Source organism: Nomascus leucogenys, chromosome 17 (assembly GCF_006542625.1).
Source record: "Nomascus leucogenys isolate Asia chromosome 17, Asia_NLE_v1, whole genome shotgun sequence".
Classification (NCBI taxonomy): Eukaryota; Metazoa; Chordata; class Mammalia; order Primates; family Hylobatidae; genus Nomascus; species Nomascus leucogenys.
The window spans coordinates 65,301,690-65,324,447 of NC_044397.1; the positions used below are offsets into that span (position 1 = coordinate 65,301,690).

The following is a 22,758-nucleotide window of genomic DNA, read 5'->3' on the forward strand; positions in this document are numbered from 1 at the left end:
CAATCTTTATATATATATATTTTTTATTCTTCTTACCTTATGGCTCAAACCTTTAGTAAAATATTGACAGGAAACAGTGATAGTAAACATCCTTATCTTGTTCTGGACCTAAGGGAGAGAGTGTTCAGTATTTCCCCCTTCAGGTATGTTAACTATAGGTTTTTTATAGATCCCTTTTATCAGATCATGTATGTTCCTTGCATTTCTAGTCTGCTGAGAGTTTTTATCATAAGTGGGTGTTTAATTTTACAGTTTCTGAATTTGAGATTATCACATGATTTTTCTCCCTTATTCAGTGAAAGTGGTAAATTACATTGATTTATGAATGTTTACCCAACCTTGCATTCCTGAAATAAATCCCATGTGATCCTGATATATCATCCTTAAAAAAAAAAATTTCGCCGGGCGCGGTGGCTTATGCCTGTAATCCCAGCACTTTGGGAGGCTGAGGCGGGCAGATCACCTCAGGTCAGGAGTTAGAAACTAGCCTGGCCAACATGGTGAAACCTCATCTCTACTAAAAATACAAACAACATTAGCTGGGCATGGTGGCATGCGCCTGTAATCCCAGCTACTGGGGAGGCTGAGGCAGAAGAATCGCTTGAACCAGGGAGGTGGAGGTTGCAGTGAGCCGAGATCACGCCACTGCATTTCAGCCTGGACATCAGAGCGAGACTCCGTCTCAGACAAACAAAACAAATCTCTTGGGCAGGCACGGTGGCTCACACCTGTAATCCCAGCACTTTGGGAGGCCAAGGCGGGAGGATCACTTGAGGTCAGGAACTTGAGACCAGCCTGGCCAACATGGGGAAACCCCATATCTACTAAACATACAAAAATTAGCTGGGCATGGTGGTGCACACCTGTAATCCCAACTACTCGGGATGCTGAGGCAGGAGAATCTCTTGAACCCCAGGAGGTGGAGGTTGCAGTGAGCCTAGATCGTGCCACTGCACTCCAACCTGGGCGACAAGAGTGAGACTCTGTCTCAAAAAACAAAAAAAAGAAAGAAAGAAAAGAAAAGCCTCTGGATTTTCCAACATTTTTTTTAAGGATGTTCAAGAGAAATATTGACTTGTAACATTTTTGTAAAGTCCCATGTCAGGATTTGGTGTTAGAGTTGCACTAAACTCAGAAAACCAGTTGGAACATGTTCGTTCTATCTCTAATCTCAGGGTGTATTAAAAAATACTTTTTTCATGAAGTATTTGGAAGAATTCATCAGCAAAGCATTCTGAGGCTGCAGTTATATTTGTTTTTTTTGTGTGTGTGGAAAGATTTTCAATTACAGATTCATTCTCATCAATAGATACAAGATTTTGGGATTTCTTCTGTCAGTTTTAAGCTGTATTTTTCTGTATCACCTAACATCAGATTTATTGGAACAAATTAAGCTTAAGAACAGGCAAAACTAACCAAGTGTTGGAATAGTAATTTCTTCTAGGGGTAGTGATTGAGAAGAACATGACCTGGAGTAACACAGATTTTCTCCATCTCGACCTAGGTCATTATGTGGGTGTTAATATAATTTAAAAATCCATTAAGTGTACTTAATTTAACTTTAATGTAAACATATTACAATTTAAAAATTACATGGAAAATAAACAACATGATTTTGATGCTTATTCAAGACTGAAAATTTTGAGTTCAAGTGTGGCCTGAGAGCCGATTTGAGCGCTTATTGGAGATCTAAATTTTCAAAGTGAATGGTTCCTATGCTAGGATATTTCATTTATACCATTTCCTCCTAGCAAGCATAGAATTTGCTTATTCTGTAATCTCTTCCAATAGAGAGCAGAGAAATAAATCATGTGAAATTGAAGAGAGTAAGTTCCAGTGTTTAAATGACAAGGAATAAATGGATTACATATACTTTTTGTTGTTGTTGTTGAGATGGAGTCTCACTCTGTCACCCATGCTGGAGTGCAGTGGTGTGATCTCGGCTGACCTCGGCTCACTGCATCCTCCGCCTCCTGGGTTCAAGTGATTCTCGTGCCTCAGTCTCCTGAATAGCTAGGACTATAGATGCGCACCACCATGCCTAGCTAATTTTTGTATTTTTAGTAGAGACGGGGTTTTGCTATGTTGGCCAGGCTGGTGTTGAACTCCTGGCCTTAAGTGATCCACCCACCTTAGCCTCCCAAAGTGCTGGGATTACAGGCATGAGCCACAGATTATATATACTTTAGACAGTTCTTCATTAATCTTTTTCTATCAGATATTTAAGGTGGAACTAGACAGAAAGTAGTTCAAAACCTGAAGGAAAGCCTCAAGAGTGAATATTGTTGCTTTGTTGACTGGAACCCATAAATTCCTACTTAAAAATTTATTTTATTACAAATATATTTTTCTAATTAAGATAAAAAATACACATCAAAGCAGCAGCAAAATTCCCCCTTCCCCACTCCCACCCAGTTCCTCTCTCAGTCACAACAGCAAACATTCAGGGAGCCCTGAAGTATGTACAAGGCACTATTCAGTTACTTAATCCTCAACACAAAACTTTAGGTACTGTACCCACTTCATGAATGAAAAAACTGAGAAATAAGGGAGTTTTAATAGCTTGGCTATGGCTATACAGACTAATAAATAGTAAAACCAGGATTTGGTCTTGGCTCACAAGTCTCTTTTTAAAACAATCTGCTCTATTATAACCCACGATCAGTTTCAGTTTTCAAATACTCTTTCTATGCACTGTGTAGACATACTTATTTAATACAATGGAGTCATTCTATACTTTTATCCATATTAACGGTTCTACAAATGAATATTTAAGATATTTACCTTTTTTCACTTTATATATAAAATTATACAGACAGAAATAAGCTAAATATATATATATGTCCAGAAGTGGAGTTGCTAGTCAAAGTGTATTTGTTCTTTCTCATATTTTAAAGTTTTCCCATTCGGATCTATGAAAATGTGTTATTTTTTTTCAATATTTGCCTCTTCCTATTAGGTCTTCTTGTAGATAATCATTTGTCCCAGGAATCTTTATATCTGGTAGAACAAATCCAAAATCTTGTTCTTTGAAATTACGTTAGCTATTCATGGCCTCTTCTTCTACACACAGTAGTTCCCCTTTATCCATAGTTTTGCTTACCCCAGTTATCAGAGGTCAACTGCAGTCTGAAAATATTAAATGGAAAATTCCAGAAACAATTCATGAGTTTTAATTTGTGAGTTCTGAGTAGCATAATAAAATCTCACACCATCCTGGCTCTACCTGCTGTAGATGCTACCTGCCCATTAGTCACTTGTAGCTATCTCGATTATCAGATTTTAAAAACAGTATTATGCAGGGTTCGGTACTATCTGCAGTTTCAGGCACTAAGTGGTGAGTCTTGGATCACATACCCACAGATAAGGGGAGACTACTGTAAAAGTTACTAGCAATTCACGCAAATCTATCAATGCTAATAATAGTTTATCTTGTGTGATTTACACAGACAATCACTTAAGTCTGCCATTAATAATTTTTTCTGGCCAGGTACAGTTGCTCACACCTGTAATCCTCCCACTTTGGCCTGCCAAAGTGGGAGGATCGCTTGGAGCCAGGAGTTTGAGACCAGCCTGGGCAATATAGCAAGACTCTGTCTCTAAGAATAAAATTAAAAATTAGCCGGGCACAGTGGCATGTGCCTGTAAGTCCCGGCTGTTTGGGAGGCTGAGGTGGTAGGATGACTTGAGCCCAGGATTTCAAGGCTGCAGTGAGCTATGATCGCACCACTGCACTCCAGCCTGGGTGACAGAGCGAAACCCTGTCTCAATAAATAAATAAATAAATAAATAAATAAATAAATAAATAAATAAAATTATGCCTTTTCAAACCCTTCTCTACCTTCCTCCATCCCTCAAAAATGCTGACAACCTGAACAGTAACTAATAATGGATATCCTTGTCTATTCCTCATCTTAAAATAAATGTGTCTAACATTCTACCCCAAGTATGTTTGCTGGATTATATTTTAGAAATAATTATAATAGTTAAGAGAACTAAAACATCACTTTTTTTTTTTCTTTTTGAGACAGAGTCTCGCTCTGTCACCCAGGCTGGAGTGCAGTGGCGTGATCTCGGCTCACTGCAACCTCCACCTCCCACATTCAAGCGATTCTTCTGCCTCAGTCTCCACAGTAACTGGGACTACAAACACCACCACCATGCCCGGCTAATTTTTTGTACGTTTTGTAGAAATGGGGTTTCAACCTGTTGGCCAGGCTGGTCTTGAACTCCTGACCTCAAGTGATCCACCAGCCTCGGCCTCCCAAAGTGCTAGGATTACAGGGTGAGCCACCATGTCCGGCCTAAAACATCGTTTTTTAAATGAGTCTAAAATCATGACTCTTACTACAAAATAAAAGGGGAAGAAGTAGAGGATTAGAATAAAGTGAAAATGTGCAAATTTCATTTTATATAGGAGGCAGTCTATGGCAACTCTTTTATTCCTGAAGTTACTCATTCAAGAAATCGTTTTAAGTATGTCTTTGACATATTTAAAGCTGAAGAGAAAACAGTATGTACACATTACAAATTAAGAGAAGGCCCCCAAATGCAAATTTTAAAATTCTTGGCTGGGGGCGTTGGCTCATGCCTGTAATCCTAACATTTTTGAAGGCCAAGGTGGGTGGATTGCTTGAGCCCAGGAGTTTGAGACCAGCCTGGGCAACATGGTAAAACCCCATCTCGAGTAAAAATACGTAAAAAAAGAAAAACAAAAGTCGGGCAAGGTGGCATGCACCTGTAGTCCCAGCTACTTGGGAGGCTGAGGTGGGAGGATCACCTGAGCCCTGGAAGTCGAGGCTGCAGGGAGCCAAGATCACGCCACTGCACTCCACCCAGGTGATGAGTGAGTCCCTGTCTCAAAATAAAACAAAAAAAATTCTTTTTAGAAAAGATTAAAAACAAAACAATTAGCACTAAGAAGAAAAAAAACAAGCAGAGAGCATAAAATTAAAGACCATGTAATTGTGGTAATACTAAAACTGAATATAGTAGAATTCAAAATGTTAAAAAATGTAAATAAATGGAACAAAAATTAAGTAGTTGTGAGCCTTTATGTGCTGAGTATAGCACTGAATATAAAAAGCAAAAGGGATTCAAATATACAAAGCACTGAATAAAGTAAAAAGGAAAAAAATACATAACAGCACTATAGGCTTTATTTTCCATTTCTCACTACTTGAGAGAGAAATAAGCATATAGAGAATCCACCAGTGTTTAATTACTAACACTGATTAAATGGATAGATAACAAAGTGCACTGAAGAACACACCCTTCCTAGCACCCACCAGGGAAATAGTTACAAAATGTCTGCTTACCAGGCTAAACAGAAATCCTGAATAAATTTCCAGAAGCAGACTACATACACTAACTCTGTGTATTAGAACTACAAACTGTTATCAAAAACTAAAAAATAAAATATACCCAACCACATGGAAATAGAAACATATATCCTAAACAACTCAGATTAAGCAGTCAAATTTTAGCCACTAAATTTTAGAAAACAGTAATGAAAACACTTTTTCTTTTTTTTTTTTTTGGAAACAGACCCTCGCTCTGTGGCCCAGGCTGGAATGCAGTGACATGATCTCAGCTCACTGCAACCTCCACCTCCCAGGTTCAAATAGCTGGGATTACAGGTGCACACCACCATGCCTGGCTAATTTTTGTATTTTTAGTTGAGATAGAGTTTCCCCATGTTGGCCAGGCTTCTCTCAAAACTCCTGGGCCCAAACGATCCTCATGTTTTGGACTCCCAAAGGGCTGGGATTACGGGCATGAATCACCGTGCCTGGATGAAAAAGTTTTTAGCCTACAGGATGGAACCAAATAAATAACCAGAGGAGATTCATGACATTAAAATGGTTCCTTTGAGAACTGAAAGAAAAATAAATGGACCAGTTATTCAACTCAAGAAATAGGAATAAATAAGGGAAGTAGAAGGAAGGAATCAAAGTAAACATACTGAAATAAATTAGAAAATAAATGATAGTTTCTTATTCCCAGATGGTGAGAGAGAGAATGGAGGTAGCCTGGGCAAACCTTAGCTAGTTTAATCAAGAAAGAAAGAAAAGACACAAAAAGTATATGTAATTATAAATATGCATTTAAAATATTTAGATTATTATGTGCAATTATAGGCTTAAAACATTTTAAATAAAAGGTAGAATGATGAATTTCCATAAAAAGGGAAATTACCAAGATTTACCTGGTAAACAGACCTCTCAACAGACCAACAGATAAGGAAATAGAAACGTGAAAGAATTACTAAGAGCCAAGTATATCTGCTTATAAATAAAATAGCTCCAACTTCAAAAAACAGGTAATTCTCAGGATCGATCTATCTATCTATATATATATCTGTATCTATCTATATATATATCTGTACCTATCTATATATATATCTGTATCTATATATATATATATCTGTATCTATCTATCTATATATCTGTATCTATCTATATCTATATATATATATTTTTGAGATAGGGTCTCACTTTGTCACCCAGAGTGGACACTGGCTCAATCTCGGCTCACTGCAACCTCTGCCTCCCAGGTTCAAGTAATTCTCCTGCTTGAGTCTCCCGAGTAGCTGGGATTATAGGCATGCGCCACCATGCCCGGCTAAGTTTTTTGTATTTTTGGTGGTAACAGGGTTTCACCATGTTGCCCAGGCTGGTCTTGAACTCCTGAGCTCAAGCGATCCACCCACCTCAGTCTCCCAAGTGTTGGGTTTACAGACATGAGCCACAGCACCCAGCAGGATCTATATTCTAAATAAAACATTAGTTTTCCAGCTTATTCTGCCAACCTGTCATAACCTGTTAATCAAAATTAACACGGATACAAAACATAGATAAAAAGTACTAAATACATGGTTAGGAATTAGAATATAAGCATTTTAAATTAATGGTTATTACATTCTATTCTGTTATCAAAAGGTCAAAAGAGCAATTGCATATAATGTCATTTGAAAGAAACCCTTTAACAGCTGATCCTAATAAGCAGACTTCATGAAAAAAGATTCTTCTTAAACATAATATTCTATTTTTAACCTATAAATTATACAAGTGAAACACTAAAAATCAGCCATCAGTAAAATCAGAAACAAGAATGCCATTATACTTATTCACTGAAAACTATTAAAAATGATAACAAAAGTTATGTGGCCAGTTTAACAATTAAGAATCAGCTTTACAATATAAGTGGTGACTAGTTAAAAATATTATAATACTTATGAGGAGTCCATATCTAAAAGCAACAAAAATATTTTTGGAAACTTAAAAAAAGAACATGAAGAAAATTTTAGAACCCTTACCAGCCTGGCCAACATGATGAAACCCTGTCTCTACTAAAAATACAAAAATTAGTCAAGTGTGGTGGCAGGGGCCTGTATCTCAGCTACTTGGGAGGCTGAGGAAGGAGAATCTTGAACCTGGGAGGCAGAGGCTGCAATGAGCTGAGATTACGCCACCACATTCCAGCCTGGGCGGCAGAGTGAAACTCTGTCTCAAAAAAAAAAAAAAAAAAAAAGTTGGAACTCTTAATGGGGAACATGTAAAAAAACAATTCTACTAAGCTCTCAATGGAAAGATCCCCTAAGTAAAAAACATTTAATATGTTTCCAACTAAAATCGTAACAGAATACTTGACAAAATAATCTAAATGATTCTGAAAGTCACATGGAAAAATTAACAGGAATAGAAAACTCTGCAAAGGGGACAATTAAAGTTCTGCCTGACAAATTTTATGTGGTACACATTTTCTAGGAATTGAAAATAAAATGATTTTTAAAACACACACACGCAATGTCAGATGCCTAGTTTATAATGATACAAGTGTAGGACTTGTAAACAGAAGATAAAGATTAAAAAAAAAAAAGTGTAAGGTTGGATCCATATCTCAAAACAAACATCTATAAAATATAGAATGGTTTAGAATTAAATGTATACTAAAATATGTGTAAATATTTAAATAACCTTGGAGTAGGAAAGCTTTTCTAAAAGCTTTTCTAAAGAGAAACAAGGAAAAGATTAACAGACTTAACTACGTATTAAAATTTTCCCATAACAAATATATATATAACAAATATATACAATATACATACGTATTTACTATACATACATATATACAATATATATTATACATATACATACTATATATGTATACATGTATGCATAATACTATATATATACATAATATACATATTATGTATATGTAGATACATAATATTATTAGGATCAGCTGTTAAAGGTTTTTTTCAAACATCTGAATAGTTAATAAAAGACCTGGCTAACATATGAAGTGTTGGACTTCACTAGTAATCCAAGAAATATGAATTAAAACAAGATGATTTATCACCTGTCTAACTAACAAAGATCTCTAACTTTTAAGTACCCAACATGGCTAAATGAAAAGGTTAAGGAACAGGAATGGGAAACTGGTAAACTTTTCCCTAGAGCGATTTGGATCTAGCAAACATTTTAAAAGTGCATTCTTTGTACCAGCAACTCCAAGGAAATTAATTTATGTTTGTGTGTATGTATGTATTTTTGTGGATTTTCATCACATTATTTGTAACAGAAAAGTCCAAAATATTGTGTCCAGCAATTAGAAATTGTGAAAGTATGGTTCCTCTATAAAGCAATAATTTACAACCATTAAAAAGAGGGTGGGCTGGGTGCAGTGGCTCATGTCTTTAATCCCAGCATTTTGGGAAGCCAAGGTAGGAGGATTGCTTGAGGTCAGGAGTTCAAGACCAGCCTGGACAACACAGGGAGACTCCATCTCTACAAAAATTTTAAAAAATTAGCCAGGCATGGTGGTGCACACTTGTAGTCCCAGCTACTTGGAAGGCTGAGGCAGGAGGATCACTCGAGCCTAGGAGTTCGAGGCTACAGTGAGCCATGATCTCGACATCGCATTCCAGACTGAGGGAAAGAGGGTAGAATTTAACTGATTGATACCAAGAGATGTTCACAACATATTATTAAATGAAAAAATTCAAATTACAAAGCTATGGGCAGTATGATCCCATTGTTTTAAGAAAAAAAACCCAAGATATGCATTCAAATACATCCATCAAAAGCAAAATATTATGTGGTTGTCTGGGGGTGTTCTTCTCTGTGTCCCTATTTCCGAATATGTACTAATTATAAAAAGAAAAAAAAAGATTCCACATCTTAACCTTTGTCAAAAAAACACAGCACAGTGGATTACAAGTGGTCATCTTTACCAGATAAGATTACTTCAAAAAGCCTGTTCTGGATAGAAGCAAAAAGCAAACAAGGCTGAAAAATGGCCTGGGAGTGTTATGGCAATTTATTTACAGACTATTGAATACAGCCTTAAAAAAATGGTAAAAAACAAATGGCTTATATTAATACATTAGATGTTAACAGTTATAAGACTTAACTTTTAAACGTTCTTGCTAAAAGAGTACAACACTTTTAAATTAACTGGGAAAAAACTTAAAAGAGTGATTCTGTATTCACTATAGAACCTTACTTGAATACAATTAGAAAATTCATTTTTAATTGGACATTTGATAGGGTGAAATGAGTTAAGACCCACAGACTCTGTTAGTCCATAAAATTAAAAGGATAAGTTCTTCCCATTACGATAAAAATTTTCTATTTTCGCCGGGCGCGGTGGCTCACGCTTGTAATCCCAGCACTTTGGGAGGCCGAGGCGGGCAGATCACGAGGTCAGGAGATCGAGACCACGGTGAAACCCCGTCTCTACTAAAAATACAAAAAAAAAAAATTAGCCGGGCGTAGTGGCCGGCGCCTGTAGTCCCAGCTACTCGGAGAGGCTGAGGCGGGAGAATGGCGTGAACCCGGGAGGCGGAGCTTGCAGTGAGCCGAGATCGCACCACTGCACTCCAGCCTGGGTGACAGAGCAAGACTCCGTCTCCAAAAAAAAAAAAAAAAAAAAAAATTTCTATTTTCCCTGTCTTCAACTGGATCCCATGACAGCTTATTAATAGCTTTTATTTTTAAGTAGAAACATGTAAGAAATTATCTGGAGAAGCCTTTGGTAAATGGCAAACTATTGCTCCCCTTAAAAAATCACTTGAAATTACAAAACCCTGAAAGTATTTTTTTTTTTAAGTTCCAAATCAATTAGGTTTTATTGCATAAAACCTTGAAAGAACTTAAAAGCGAATTATGTTTGCAAGCCTACTGATAACCAATCTTCTTTGAACAAATGAAAAATATATATAGGACTTGCCTTTTCAAAGATTATCCATATATGAAACAAACAGCCCCTTCAGGCTCCTAGATTTTGAAAATGTTTTTATTTTTCTATTTTTTCTAAATAAAAATTGTTTTTTAAGCAGACTTTTTAAAGCCACTTGTGTTAAACCATTAGTCCAATTATTTTACTGTATCACTGGTCAAGTTATTTTGAAGCAATTTCCCTATTAAAAAGTTAAGTATTTACTGCAGAATTTAGGTATGGCTTAGAGGAACAAGCACAGGCAATCCAGTTGCCAAAGTTTCTGGCAATCCCTCTCTCTAAGCCTTATTTTTCTTAGTTGTAAAGTAAGAAGACTGGCTGGATAATTTTAGGTTACTGGGACATCTCGTTTAGACTTTTAAAATACCAAAAGGCAGACTCGGCCAAAAAAAAAAAAAAAAAAAAAAAAAGAAATCAAAAGGATATTATATCCCAGGGAATTAGCTGATCTATATTCAAAACATGTATTTCAGCTTTGTTTTTTTTAGCTATCTCCTACAGGAAGCATTCACCTTTTTGGAAAAGAAAGCAAGTCCCCTCCCACTAAAAAAAGAAAAAAATAAAAATAAAAAAGGAAAACAAAAAGCCCTAGGATGAAAAATCATCCCAAATTGGATTAAGCTCAAAGCAAACAGCAAAACCTTAACTCTGAAGTACCAGATTTTAAGCATTTATGTATTCACTTTTCATTTTTCTCAAGAAGTCTTGATATTTCTTACAAATAGGCCATTGCAAACTGACCAGATTCAACTTAAAATTTTATCACTGAATTTCCAGTTGTTTGATTTCTTTCCATAACCATCTCTATCCAAATTTCAATTTAAAATTTCAAAAAGATACTCAAATTTTCATGCCCTACATTCGCTTAAGCGCAATTTAGATACAGCTGAGGGTAGTAAATACCACTAGCTTCTCCAGACATTTAAAAAATCTTGCTCACTGTCAGCACACTGGAAGTATGATTTAACACTGTTGATGTTTATTGATGTACCCCAAGGACTAGATGAGTACCTGGCATGTTGTAGGCACTGACTGTATTTGCTGACAGAATAAAGCTCTGAATCACAGCTAGAATTATTACCTTATTTCACATTCCACAAATGACAACTCCTTAAAATTAGCATTTTAAGGTTTCACAAATGACTTGCAACTCTCCAACAAATAATGAAGACGTGGGAAACATACTGAGTTGCATGCAGAAAAACCTACTGTGTCAGTAAATACAAAAGGGAATTTCACGTGGGAGAAGATAAATACTTTCTTCTTTGGCAGGTCAAATCTTCTATATTTTTGTCTTCTTAACTTGCAATCTGACTCACCTGCTTTTTTCCAAAAAATTTAAGCAATATTTTGTGTTCTTTAGATTTCACTCAAATTTTCAGCGATGACTGCTGTTATAACCTAAAGAACTAGTGATTTCCCAACTTTGTTCTATTAATCCAAATTCACTGAATTAAAATATTAAATGCTATGGAGGGAAGCATTAAAATTTTTTACTATATTTCATCAATTATAAGACAAATATTTTCATATAATATGTCTGAATCTGGGATGCAGCTTACAATTGATAATGTCTTAGCATTGTATTGTGGTTTAATCGGCAACATTTTTTCTTCTAAGTGATATATAAAAGACTGGTATGTCTCACAAGCAATGCTGTCTTAGGATAATATTAGAGGTTCTAGTTCAAATTTTCAATTTCAAAGCAACAATTTCCCTGTCCTCCCAGCCACTCTCCCAAAATAAATATGTAACTGAAATGTTTGATTAGAAAAACTATCCAAACACAGTTCAATTTTATATAAAATATTTAATTTTTAAAACACAGGCTATTCATGTCACATAAATATCTTCAACTGTAGGTTAGCTGCTTATGGTCAGCAGAATTATCAAGTGTGACTATTAAGAATAACTTAGATATTGTCACTTATAGGAAAGTCTAAAGCTCTAAGACTCACCATATTAAAATTTCAGATACTTGAATACTGTTGTTATTTTGCTAATTTCAAAATATTTCTTCATTTCCTGCAATGTAGTTTATAAGTTGTTAGTAATCAATATTCAAATAAAAGCAAAATATTTTTTTCTTCCATTCATTTCTTTCTCCCAACAAAAAAAGTCCATCAAAAAATAAAATGGTCAACTGATACCAACTTATTTTATAGTAGTAAAATGGTAAATTATCCTCTTTAAAATAATTTTACTGTTATCAAACTACAGTGCTTCCCACATACTGTTTTGAAATGAAGGTTCATAAGTTAGAGGGCACAGGGTTAACTGGCTTTAGAACTGGAGCAATATACATTCTGTAACAGTTGTTCCAATTTAAGATTCCAATAAAAAAAAGTAAGTTACCAGAACAGTTAATGAACAAAATGATTAATTGGCACAACTCTAACTTCCAGTCAATTTTTCCATTTAGTGATAATGGAAACACTGGTTATTTACCTTTGGTTCCTTTCTAGAATTATTATAATTGTGTGTGTATGTGTGAGAGTGTGCACACAGTGAGACTTGACACCATTACAGTTTAAGTAAGGACTACTCCATTCTTTGATGCTCTTCATTAAAAAAAAAAATGTTAAAATGAACTAAAGTTGTTGCTCTAAGTCTGGCAGAAGTCATAATCAACTTTATAGAAGGTGACAGGAAGGAAGATAAAAGTTCTCTCTCATTGCCTTTTCTTTTTGCTTCAATAAATTCAATCTAGGCAATGTTTCTAGTTAACAAGTGAATAGAATTGACTTTCTTAAAAGGGCAATTGCATAACTTAAAATATGGTATTTGCCACCCCTCCCCCATGAACTTTAACACATTTATGCAAGTTCTGTTATTAACTCTTGCTTCTATACTATGGCCCTCCAATTATCCATGGCAAATGGAAACAGGGATAATATGGCAGCCTGAAAGAAAATGGTACTCTAAAATTCCCCTGGAGCTATTACTTTCAACCATTTAAATGACAAAACTTTTTAGAACTTCTCAAACAATATGTACTGATTGCAGTTCTACTCCCTTTCTTTGCTCTCACTCCCCTATCAAGAGAAGGTGGTAGTGAAAGGTAACACAGCCCAAGGACAGGCAGAAAAGGAGAAAGTGTGACAGGCAGAGGGAATGGACCTAACAGGAACTGAATAGGCAGCCCCTGAAAACTTGAGTTTCTTGACTTTTTAATGCATTGATTCCCTTTAAAAGACAAATGGGGGTAAAAGTTAACTATTTTTTTCAGACCTTAAGCTTACCTGTTAAGGCACTTACTTTCCCTCCCCACCCCACCCATAGTTTTCATATAAAACCCACTATTTCATTTAAATGCATTTTGCTAGGCTATGATAATCTGCAAAACAAAACAAAAATAACGTTGACCATATTTTTTATAAAACTGTTGCATCAAGAGAAAGGTTGTGTTTTATTTTCTGAAATGAGCACAAAGTACACCTTTCACAATAACACTGAAAGCAGGTGCAAAGACTGACAGTGACCTTTGACTAAAGGTAGCTTTGTAAAAAGAAAAATACCAAATAAATCAGTGCCCTTTCTGATTGTTGTAAAACTGGAGGTGGGAAGGGGCTGTTTGTTACATAAAAGTTGGTCCAAACTTACAAAAAAAGCACAAATGTGCATAGTTCAGAAGATCTGCAAGAGGGCCATAAAAGGCTTATGTCCCTAAAATTAGCATCCACTTAAAACTGCAAGAATACAAAATAAAATTGTTAACTAGAATTTGTGAAGATGTACAATCGATAGATCTAGTTTTTAGAACAGCATGAATGTAAGCAAAGGTTTTTTTTTGTCTTTTTTAAACTATTGTATGCAAGACCCTTCTCCACATAAAAATAAAGCTGTTGTTGAATTATTATTATTCAAGTCTCTTGGATTGCTGCCTTAAACTGCAGCTAGAAAAGTCTTTCCAGATAAAAATGATGTGCCTGAGGAAAAACAGATACTCAGTATGGTAACCCTCTGCCTCTGCCTCTGCCAGTTGATGTGCTAATATGTCCCCTGTATCCTTGTGAATATCCAGGTCCTTGGGCAGGAGAAGTCCAGGTCTGTCCATGCATGAGGCTGGGGCCACTCGGATTTTCCTGTAAGTTACCACCATAGTTATAGTTGTGCATCTTTGCTGGCAAAGGATGAGTACTCTCTGGCCCCGTGGAAGGGTCACTGCTGTTTGCCAGGACTGCAATAGGACCATGGCTATATTCAAATCTATGGTCCTTGTCTCCACTAAACAACATGGGACCAGCATTGAGGTAAATGTCTCCATATCCAGCTACTGAACTGGGAAATGACTCAGAAAAGGCAGAAGGCTGAGGTGGACCACCAGAATGAGATGAAGCAGTACTGTAGTTATCCAAAGACTGAATATCTGAATTTCCAATGAAACTACGTCGTTCTAGTGGTGGAGCAGAACTGCTTCCTAGACCATCATTGCTAACGTAAGGAGCAGAAGAGAAAGAGGAGGATCCAAAGTTGTCCTTGTAGTCTGAAGTGGACACGTAAGTGTCTCCTGCTTGATAATCAATCCCACCTTCTCTTTTGGGGTCATCCTGGGGCTGATGCTGAGCAAGCAGCTGTAACAGGGCTGCCTTCACTCCGGCATGAGGGTCAGTTAATGAAGAACTGGTGGTGGGTACATGCTGGTTTTCTGTCCGATAATCTAGATCTTCCTCAGTGACTGGTGGTGGTTCAGGAGGCTCGGGAGGTCGTTGGTCAGGAGGCAGAATTCGAGGCCGGTCTGGTTCTGGCGTTAGCTCCAAGATCCTCATATCTTGATGCTGGATGAGGTCATCTTGTCCTAAGTGAAACAGAGCAAAAACAAGGTCAAAAGTTACCATGGAAAACTAAATATTCAAAATACTCAGTGTTTCCTGTAGGTAGTCCTAAAGATGATTAGAAGTTCCATCTCTGGCAAAATGTTAAATGAAAAAAGCAAAAAGTTTACAAGTACTACGGTAACTGGTAAATTTTACTGTATATGGCTTCTCTTTAAAAAAAAAAAAAATTTTTTTTTGTGACACGGTCTCGCTCTGTCACCCAGACTGGAGTGCAGTGGAGTGATGACAGCTCACTGCAGCCTTGACCTCCTAGGCTCAAGTGATCCACCCACCTCAGCCTTCCAAGTAGCTGGAACCATAGGCATGTGCTACCACACCCAGTTAATTAAAAAAAATTTTTTTAGAGATAGGGTCTCACTATGTTGCACAGATAGGTATCGAATTCCTGGGTTCAGGCAATCTTCCCACTTCAGCTTCTCATAGTGCTGGGATTACAGGTATGAGCCACTGCACCCAGCATAATTCACATACACTTCATTGCTTGAGGAACACAAGCTACTGTATACATAAATTATGCCTTAGTCAAGCATCCTTTTGTATTTGGAGTTAAATATTATTTCTTAACCATAGGTTTACCTTAGAAATATCTTTACCATTCATAATGAGTTATATCTCACATGGATAATTTGTTAAAGAATCCATTCCTGGAAGTAAACAGACTGAAAAACCAACCTATTGCCAGTAACCTGAGATTTTTCAGGACATCTTTTGGCAATGTCACTGAACTATACACATTATATATAGTCAGCAACACTGAGTAGACAATGTAATGCAGCCATGTTAGTGGTCTGGTATCTGCACACTTACCCGACACCGGAGTGCTAGGTTCTGGAGGTGGCCTGAGTTGTAATGACGCTTCATGTCCCGATCCATTTTCCCTCTCTTCTAGTAGCACATCTTTCTGCTTTGACTGTTGAGCCTTTATTAACTGAGTCAACAGAACTGCAAATGCACTCTGCACAGCCGCCTGGGCAGCATCAGTCTCCACTTTAGGCTGGATGGTCTGAGAAGGCTGAATTCCTCCCAAAGGTTTCGAAGACTCCTGTTGTGGTGTTGATGGATCTGTCTGTTTTTCACCTGTTGCCAAAATTCCAGCAGGAAGGTTTATTTTATTTAGCTGCTGTTGAGTCTCAGAGTTTACCTTAATGTTCAACACTTGGACAAAATCAGCCATATTAACACTTGTTTTAGATTGTAGTAGGTTTAGTAGAATTGCCAATTCACTGTGGTTTAAGTGCTGTCCAGGGCCTGTTTTTACTAAAGACAAAATTATATTAATTAGAACTGTCATAATTCACAGCTCCTCCCACCCCCACACCAAAATGGCTCTGTAGTACCATACGAAAATGTATATTTGATGGAGAGTATTTAAGAAATACTGTAAAAAGAAAACCTCAAGTCTAGTTAAATATCATGTACATTTAAAATGTACCTGTACATAAAAAGAACTGCAGTCAATTTTGAATAAATCTTTAGGGGTAAATAACTTCAAAAGGAAAATCAAGACCACTACTAAAAACTCATGTTACAGATTTAACCAGGAAACAGCACACTGTGAATGGGAAATGAATAATGATAATGATGACAGCTAAGGGAGTGTCACATACCTTCTAAGAATTTAATATCCTTTATTCCTTACAACAACCTTACAAGGCAGACTCTACTGTTAGCCTCCTTTTACTGAGAAGAAACTGACACCGAAAGAGACCAAGCAACTTGCCCAAGGTCAAATATTCTGTAAGTGGCAGAGGTGAGATCTGAATCCAATATTCTGATTCCATAATCTGAGCTCTTAACTACATCGTACTTTCTCTAAAATAAAGTTTATTATGCAAAATCTAAGGTTATCTTTGCACTATATTGAAACTATGACGTTTTGCAGATTCTGATAAAATGCCTGTGTTTTTCTTCAAATTACCTTTTTTTTTTTTTTGAAACTGAGTCTCGCTGTCGCCCAGGCTGGAGTGCAGTGGTGTGATCTCGGCTCACTGCAGGCTCCGCCCCCGGGGTTCATGCCATTCTCCTGCCTCAGCCTCCCGAGTAGCTGGGACCACAGGCGCCCGCCACCTCGCCTGGCTAATTTTTTGTATTTTTAGTAGAGATGAGGTTTTCACCATGTTAGCCAGGATGGTCTCGACCTCCTGACCTCGTGATCCACCCGCCTTGGCCTCCCAAAGTGCTGGGATTACAGGCATGAGCCACCATGCCCAGCCTGGAATTCTCACTTCTTAATCATAATACTGATTTTTCTCTTTTCTCTTTTGATTTTTTAAGACAGGGTCTCACTTTATCACCCAGGCCACAGTGGCTGATTTTTTTTTGTATTTTTAGTAGAGACAGAGTTTCAGGAAGTTATCTAGGCTGGTCTCGAACTCATGGGCTCAAGTGGTCTGCCCATTGTGGCCTCCCAAAGAGCTGGGATTACAGACGTGAGCCACCATGCCTGGCCTTCCCTTCTCATATTTTAAGTTATTTTGGGCACAAATATCGGATACACACACACACACACACACACACTCACACACATGTATTTTGAGATGGAGTCTCACTCCTGTCGTGCAGGCTGGAGTGCAGTGGTGCAATCTTGGCTCACTGCAACCTCCACCTCCTGGGTTCAAGCGATTCTTCTTCCTCAGCATCCAAGTAGCTGGGATTACAGGTGTGTGCCACCACACCTAGCTAATTTTTGTATTTTTAATAGAGACAGGGTTTCGTGATGTTGGCCAGGCTGGTCTCGAACTCCTGATCTCAGGTGATCCATCCACCTTGGCCTACCAAAGTGCTAGGATTACAGGCGTGAGCCAGCATGCCTGGCCCCAATCTTTAAGACTCTTTAATATAACCACAGAAATTATAACATTAGGAGTGACATGAGGACGCTATAAATGGTTTGAAAGAGCTCTCATTATGATGTTTGGCTGTCTTCTTATACCTTTCTTCCTACTGCTTAAGCATCTATAGACATTGAATGCTGAGCCTCACTGAGAGTAGTGTCAGTAAAAGACCTACTGACTCCTGCACTAAGAGTAAAAAGGAAATACAGAAATCCGAGGGCTTGCCAGTCAGGTAATTTGATGCTTCTTTATAAGTTACCCTTAAGATTACTTAAAATTGTGGTGCCAATAGCAATGAAACTTCTGTACTGGCACAAAGAAATGTCTAGTTTAGTGAATAAATGTTAATTTTCATTGTTAGCTACAAGATGCTTTAACACTACAGCAATATGATCAGCATTAACTGCAAAACAATGTGAAGAAAACCAACCCATGGAAGCATTACTGACCAGGTGCCACATTTGAGTTGCCCTGAGATTTCAGCTGTGAAGATGGCAGCACACCCTGGGGTGTGTTGGTTCTGCTGTCATCCAAGCCCAGAGACAAGTCCTTCCTGGGGGCTTTAATTGTGGAAACATCATCAGTCATGCCCATCTGCTTCTGTCTTCTTCGCTTTTTACTCCATAACTCATGACAATCTTGCCATAAAGGAAGACTGAAAAAAAAAAAAAAGGAATTAAATTGTAAATGGGATTTCTTAACAAAAAATGCTACAGTTACTATGTAGCACCAAAGTTATGCCCCCACCCCAAATAGTTCTTGAAGACTTCATAGAATGGCTCTGTAAAACTCTTCCAATAAAAATCATCCTTATTGTCCCACTTCCTTCAGGGCTTGCTTTGTCTTTACAGATAAGCTATTTTTCTTTGGCTTTTGAATAATCAATAAATAATCATTTATCAAAATTATGAAGGAAGAATATATATTCATAAAAATAGGCTACTATGCCGGGCATGCCTGTAATGCCAGCACTTTGGGAGGCCAACACAGGTGGATCATCTGAGGTCAGGAGTTCGAGATCAGCCTGGCCAACATGGCAAAACCCCGTCTCTACTAAAAATACAAAAATTAGCCAGGCATGGTGGCAGGCACCTGTAATCCCAGCTACTCAGGAGTCTGAGGCAGGAGAATTGCTTGAACCCAGAAGGTGGAGGTTGCAGTGAGCCAAGATTGTGCCACTGTACTCCAGCCTGAGTGACAAGACCGAAACTCTGTCTCAAAAAAAAAAAAAAAAGGCTGGGCGCGGTGGCTCAAGCCTGTAATCCTAGCACTTTGGGAGGCCGAAGCCGGCAGATCATGAGGTCAGGAGTTTGAGACCATCCTGGCTAACATGGTGAAACCCCGTCTCTACTAAAAATACAAAAAATTAGCCGGGCGTGGTGGCGGGCACCTGTAGTCCCAGCTACTCAGGAGGCTGAGGCAGGAGAATGGCGTGAACCCGGGAGGTGGAGCTTGCAGTGAGCCAAGATCGTGCCACTGCACTCCAGCCTGGGTGACACAGCAAGACTCCGTCTCAAAAAAAAAAAAAAAAACCACTATTGCTGTTGGTGCAACCTTTCAAAGTCAGTTCTTATGATAGTACATCATAACACTGAATAAGACATGAAAAAGAAGGCAGAAAAATATGCCATTTCCAACCAGGCACAGTGGCTCACGCCTATAATCCCAGTGCTTAGGGAGGCCAAGATGGGAGGATTGCTTGAGCCCAGGAGTTCAAGACCAGCCTGGGCAACATGGCAAAACCCCGTCTTTGCCAAAAATACAAAAATTAGTTGGGCATGGTGTTGTGCACCTGCAGTCCCAGCTACTTGGGAGGCTGAAGTGGAAGAATAGCTTGAGCCCAGGTGGTGGTGGTTGCAGTGAGCTGAGATCATGTAACTGCACTCCAGCCTAGGCAACAGAGCCAGGCCCTGTCACACAAAAAAGAAAAACATGCCATTTGCAGAAACCAGATATGGGATAAAGAAGTAGTAAAGGGCCAGGCGCAGTGGCTCATGCCTGTAATCCCGGCAGTTTGGGAGGCTAAGGTGGGTGGTGGATCACTTGAGCTCAGTAGTTCACCAGCGTGGGCAACATGGTGAAACCCTGTCTCTACAAAAAAATTAGCCAGTCGTGGTGGCACGTGTCTGTAGTCCCAGCTACTTGGGATGGTGAGGTGGGAGGATGGCTTCAGCCCGGGAGGCAGAGGCTGCAGAGAGCCAAGATCATGCCACTGCACTCCGGCCTGGGTGACAGAGCCAGACCCTATTTCAAAAAAAAAAAAAAAAAAAAAAGAGTAAGGCTAGAACATAACATTTGTGAAGAACTTTACAGTAAAAGCTTACTTTTTACTAACTTGCTTGTCTATCCAAATGCTCTAGAATTAAACTGATGCTATAGACGAGTTTTCAAAATAGGTAATACTGGCATAGGGTGGCTCATCATTTATCAACAGAGTTGTGAATAACAACTACCAAAACTGCCCAACTAGTCAATTCTATCTTAAAGTAACTTCATACAACTGATAACACTAGAGAATAACTTTTGCTTAAAGACACAAATATTTGGTTTATAAATGCTTTCTTCTTACCCTAATAAAGTATTTAATGGAACGTTACTGTTGTATCTATTCTAAAGATGAGAAACTTGAGGCTTAGAAAGGTGAATAAACTTGCCCAGAATATCTACAAATTCCCTTAAGCAACCCCACCTGGTAATATATACCTATAGTCCTCAACCTGGATCTGTTTACCTCTAGGAGGTACATGAAGACTCTCCAAGAGAGTATACCTGGAATTTTTTTAAAGGAATTTCCATATCCATATGTCTGCTTTCCTAAGACTGAGCTTTGAGGATGGCCTGCTTGTTTAAGCAAGTTCTTCTTTTACATCTCCTCTTTCACAATTACTCATGTTATAAAATAAAGGCAGATGCAATAATATGGTTGAATCTTAGCAATATTAGTTTAAAAAGTCATTCCCAAAATATTACAAACAGCATGACGTGCTTTTATAAAATTAACAATTAAAATTTTAAAATATAACCTTTTATGAGTACATATAGATGGCAACAAAAAGTATATACAAAAGAAAACAGGGATGATGGTTACCTCAGGTGGAGGAAGGCAAGGGGATAGGTTGGTGGGGGTAGGGGTAATATGATTAAAGTATGTTATTTTCAGCATTTTAGCTTTTGTCTGGTAGGTTCATGGCTGCTTATTTAAAATAACTAAAGTAACTAAAATAAATAAAAGAGAGCCATGCATGGACCAATGATGAGTAACACAAGGATTATGATTAAACCAAGTCTATGCACCTGAGGTCCAAAAACAAAACAAAGGCATACCTCTCAGCCATCTTACTATGATGCATTGCCTCAGCGTGTAAAAACCTCCTGGAGTAACAAACAAAGGGACAATTTGAAATATCGATATTGGGAAGCTTTCAGGCATCATAAACCCGCCAAAGAATTTCCTTTCTAAGTGTGTGTATGATATGATATGGGCCTCAGTCTCTGTTGGGATACCTTAAATTCAGATATACTGTAGTACTGCAGAGTGGGGTAACTGGAGTGATTCCACCTTTCTATCCTGAAGCTCAGGGAATGCATTGCTCTTGAAGGACAGCCCCATGAGAGCAAAGCAAAGTAATCCATTAAAAAGGGCTTTTGTTCCCTCCCACAATTTAAAAGTAAGAGATTATTTTCTTTCCTTTTTTTTTGAGATGGAATCTTGCTCTCTTGCTCTGTCACCCAGGCTGGAGTGCAGTGGTGCTATCCCGGCTCACTGCAACCTTCGCCTCCCAGGTTCAAGCAATTCTCCTGCCTCAGCCTCCCCAGTAGCTGGAATTACAGGCACACGCCACCATGCCTGGCTAATTTTTGTATTTTTAGTAGAGATGGGATTTCCCCATGTTGACCAGGCTGGTCTTGAACTCCTGACCTCAGGTGATCTGCCAGCCTTGGCCTCCCAAAGTGCTGGGATTACAGGCATGAGCTACCGTACCTGGCCCCCTTAAAAGTAAGAGATTCTTTATGGATGATCTTAACACTCATCTCTAGGAAAGAAACTTTACCCAAGAAATAGCTAAAATAGTACAGGTTACTGATGCCGACACTTTCAGATGGATCAGGAATGTTTTCCAGATAACCAAACTTTTATTTGCTTTCTTGAAGGTTCAAATGCCAGCTCAGTCACTTACTTGATGTGTCTTAGGCAAATAACTGGACCTCTGTGCCTCATTTTCCTTGTCTTTAAAAATGGGATTAACAATACTATCTACCTCACGGGGTAGTACTGTATGTTAACATGTGCAAGCTCTTCAGCAGTGCCTCTTACAAAATAGGCAATGTATTAATTCATGTTTGATATCGCTGATCATTTAATTAATAGTTTACAACTATTTCCATCAAATCATTATTGTGCAATATTTATTCTAATGGCAACTGATATTTTGTCTTATAAATGGCTTAAAGCTTTTTACTTGCTGTTAAAGCTTACAGGCTGGCAGCTAGTCTAATTCACTTTCTAGCTATATATACTTTGACAGGGCATCTAATATAATTAATGGAGTTATTTCTAACTTTTTTGTTTGTTTTTGAGACAGAGTTTCACTCTTGTCACCCAGGGTGGAGTGCAATGGTGTGATCTCAGCTCATTGCAACCTCTGCCACCCGGGTTCAAGCAATTCTTGTACCTCAGCCTCTCAAGTAGTTGGGATTACAGGCATGTGCCACCATACCCTGCTAATTTTGTATTTTTAGTAGAGATGGGGTTTCACCATGTTGGCCAGGATGGTCTCGATCTCGTGATCTGCCCGCCTCAGCCTCCCAAAGTGCTGGGATTACAGGTATGAGCCACTGCGCCC

At 38.1% G+C, this 22,758-nt stretch overlaps 1 protein-coding gene across 4 annotated transcripts in view; it reads right to left on the bottom strand.

Moving 5' to 3' along the window:
* Positions 1–12,032: 12,032 nt before the first annotated feature.
* Positions 12,033–22,758, bottom strand: part of CDK13 (cyclin dependent kinase 13) — a 145,407-nt gene continuing 134,681 nt past the window's right edge. The window contains exons 12-15 of one of the 4 annotated variants that reach the window (XM_030795674.1): positions 21,239–21,286; positions 18,364–18,569; positions 15,888–16,157; positions 12,033–15,040 (exon numbers count right to left, since the gene is read on the bottom strand). In XM_030795674.1, the coding sequence (XP_030651534.1) occupies positions 14,190–15,040; positions 15,888–16,157; positions 18,364–18,569; positions 21,239–21,286 (1,375 nt within the window). In that variant the 3' untranslated portion in view covers positions 12,033–14,189. Of the gene's footprint in view, positions 15,041–15,887; positions 16,338–18,363; positions 18,570–21,238; positions 21,287–22,758 lie in introns of all 4 variants that reach the window. The other 3 variants (XM_030795671.1, XM_030795675.1, XM_030795673.1) reach the window with 3 other exon arrangements.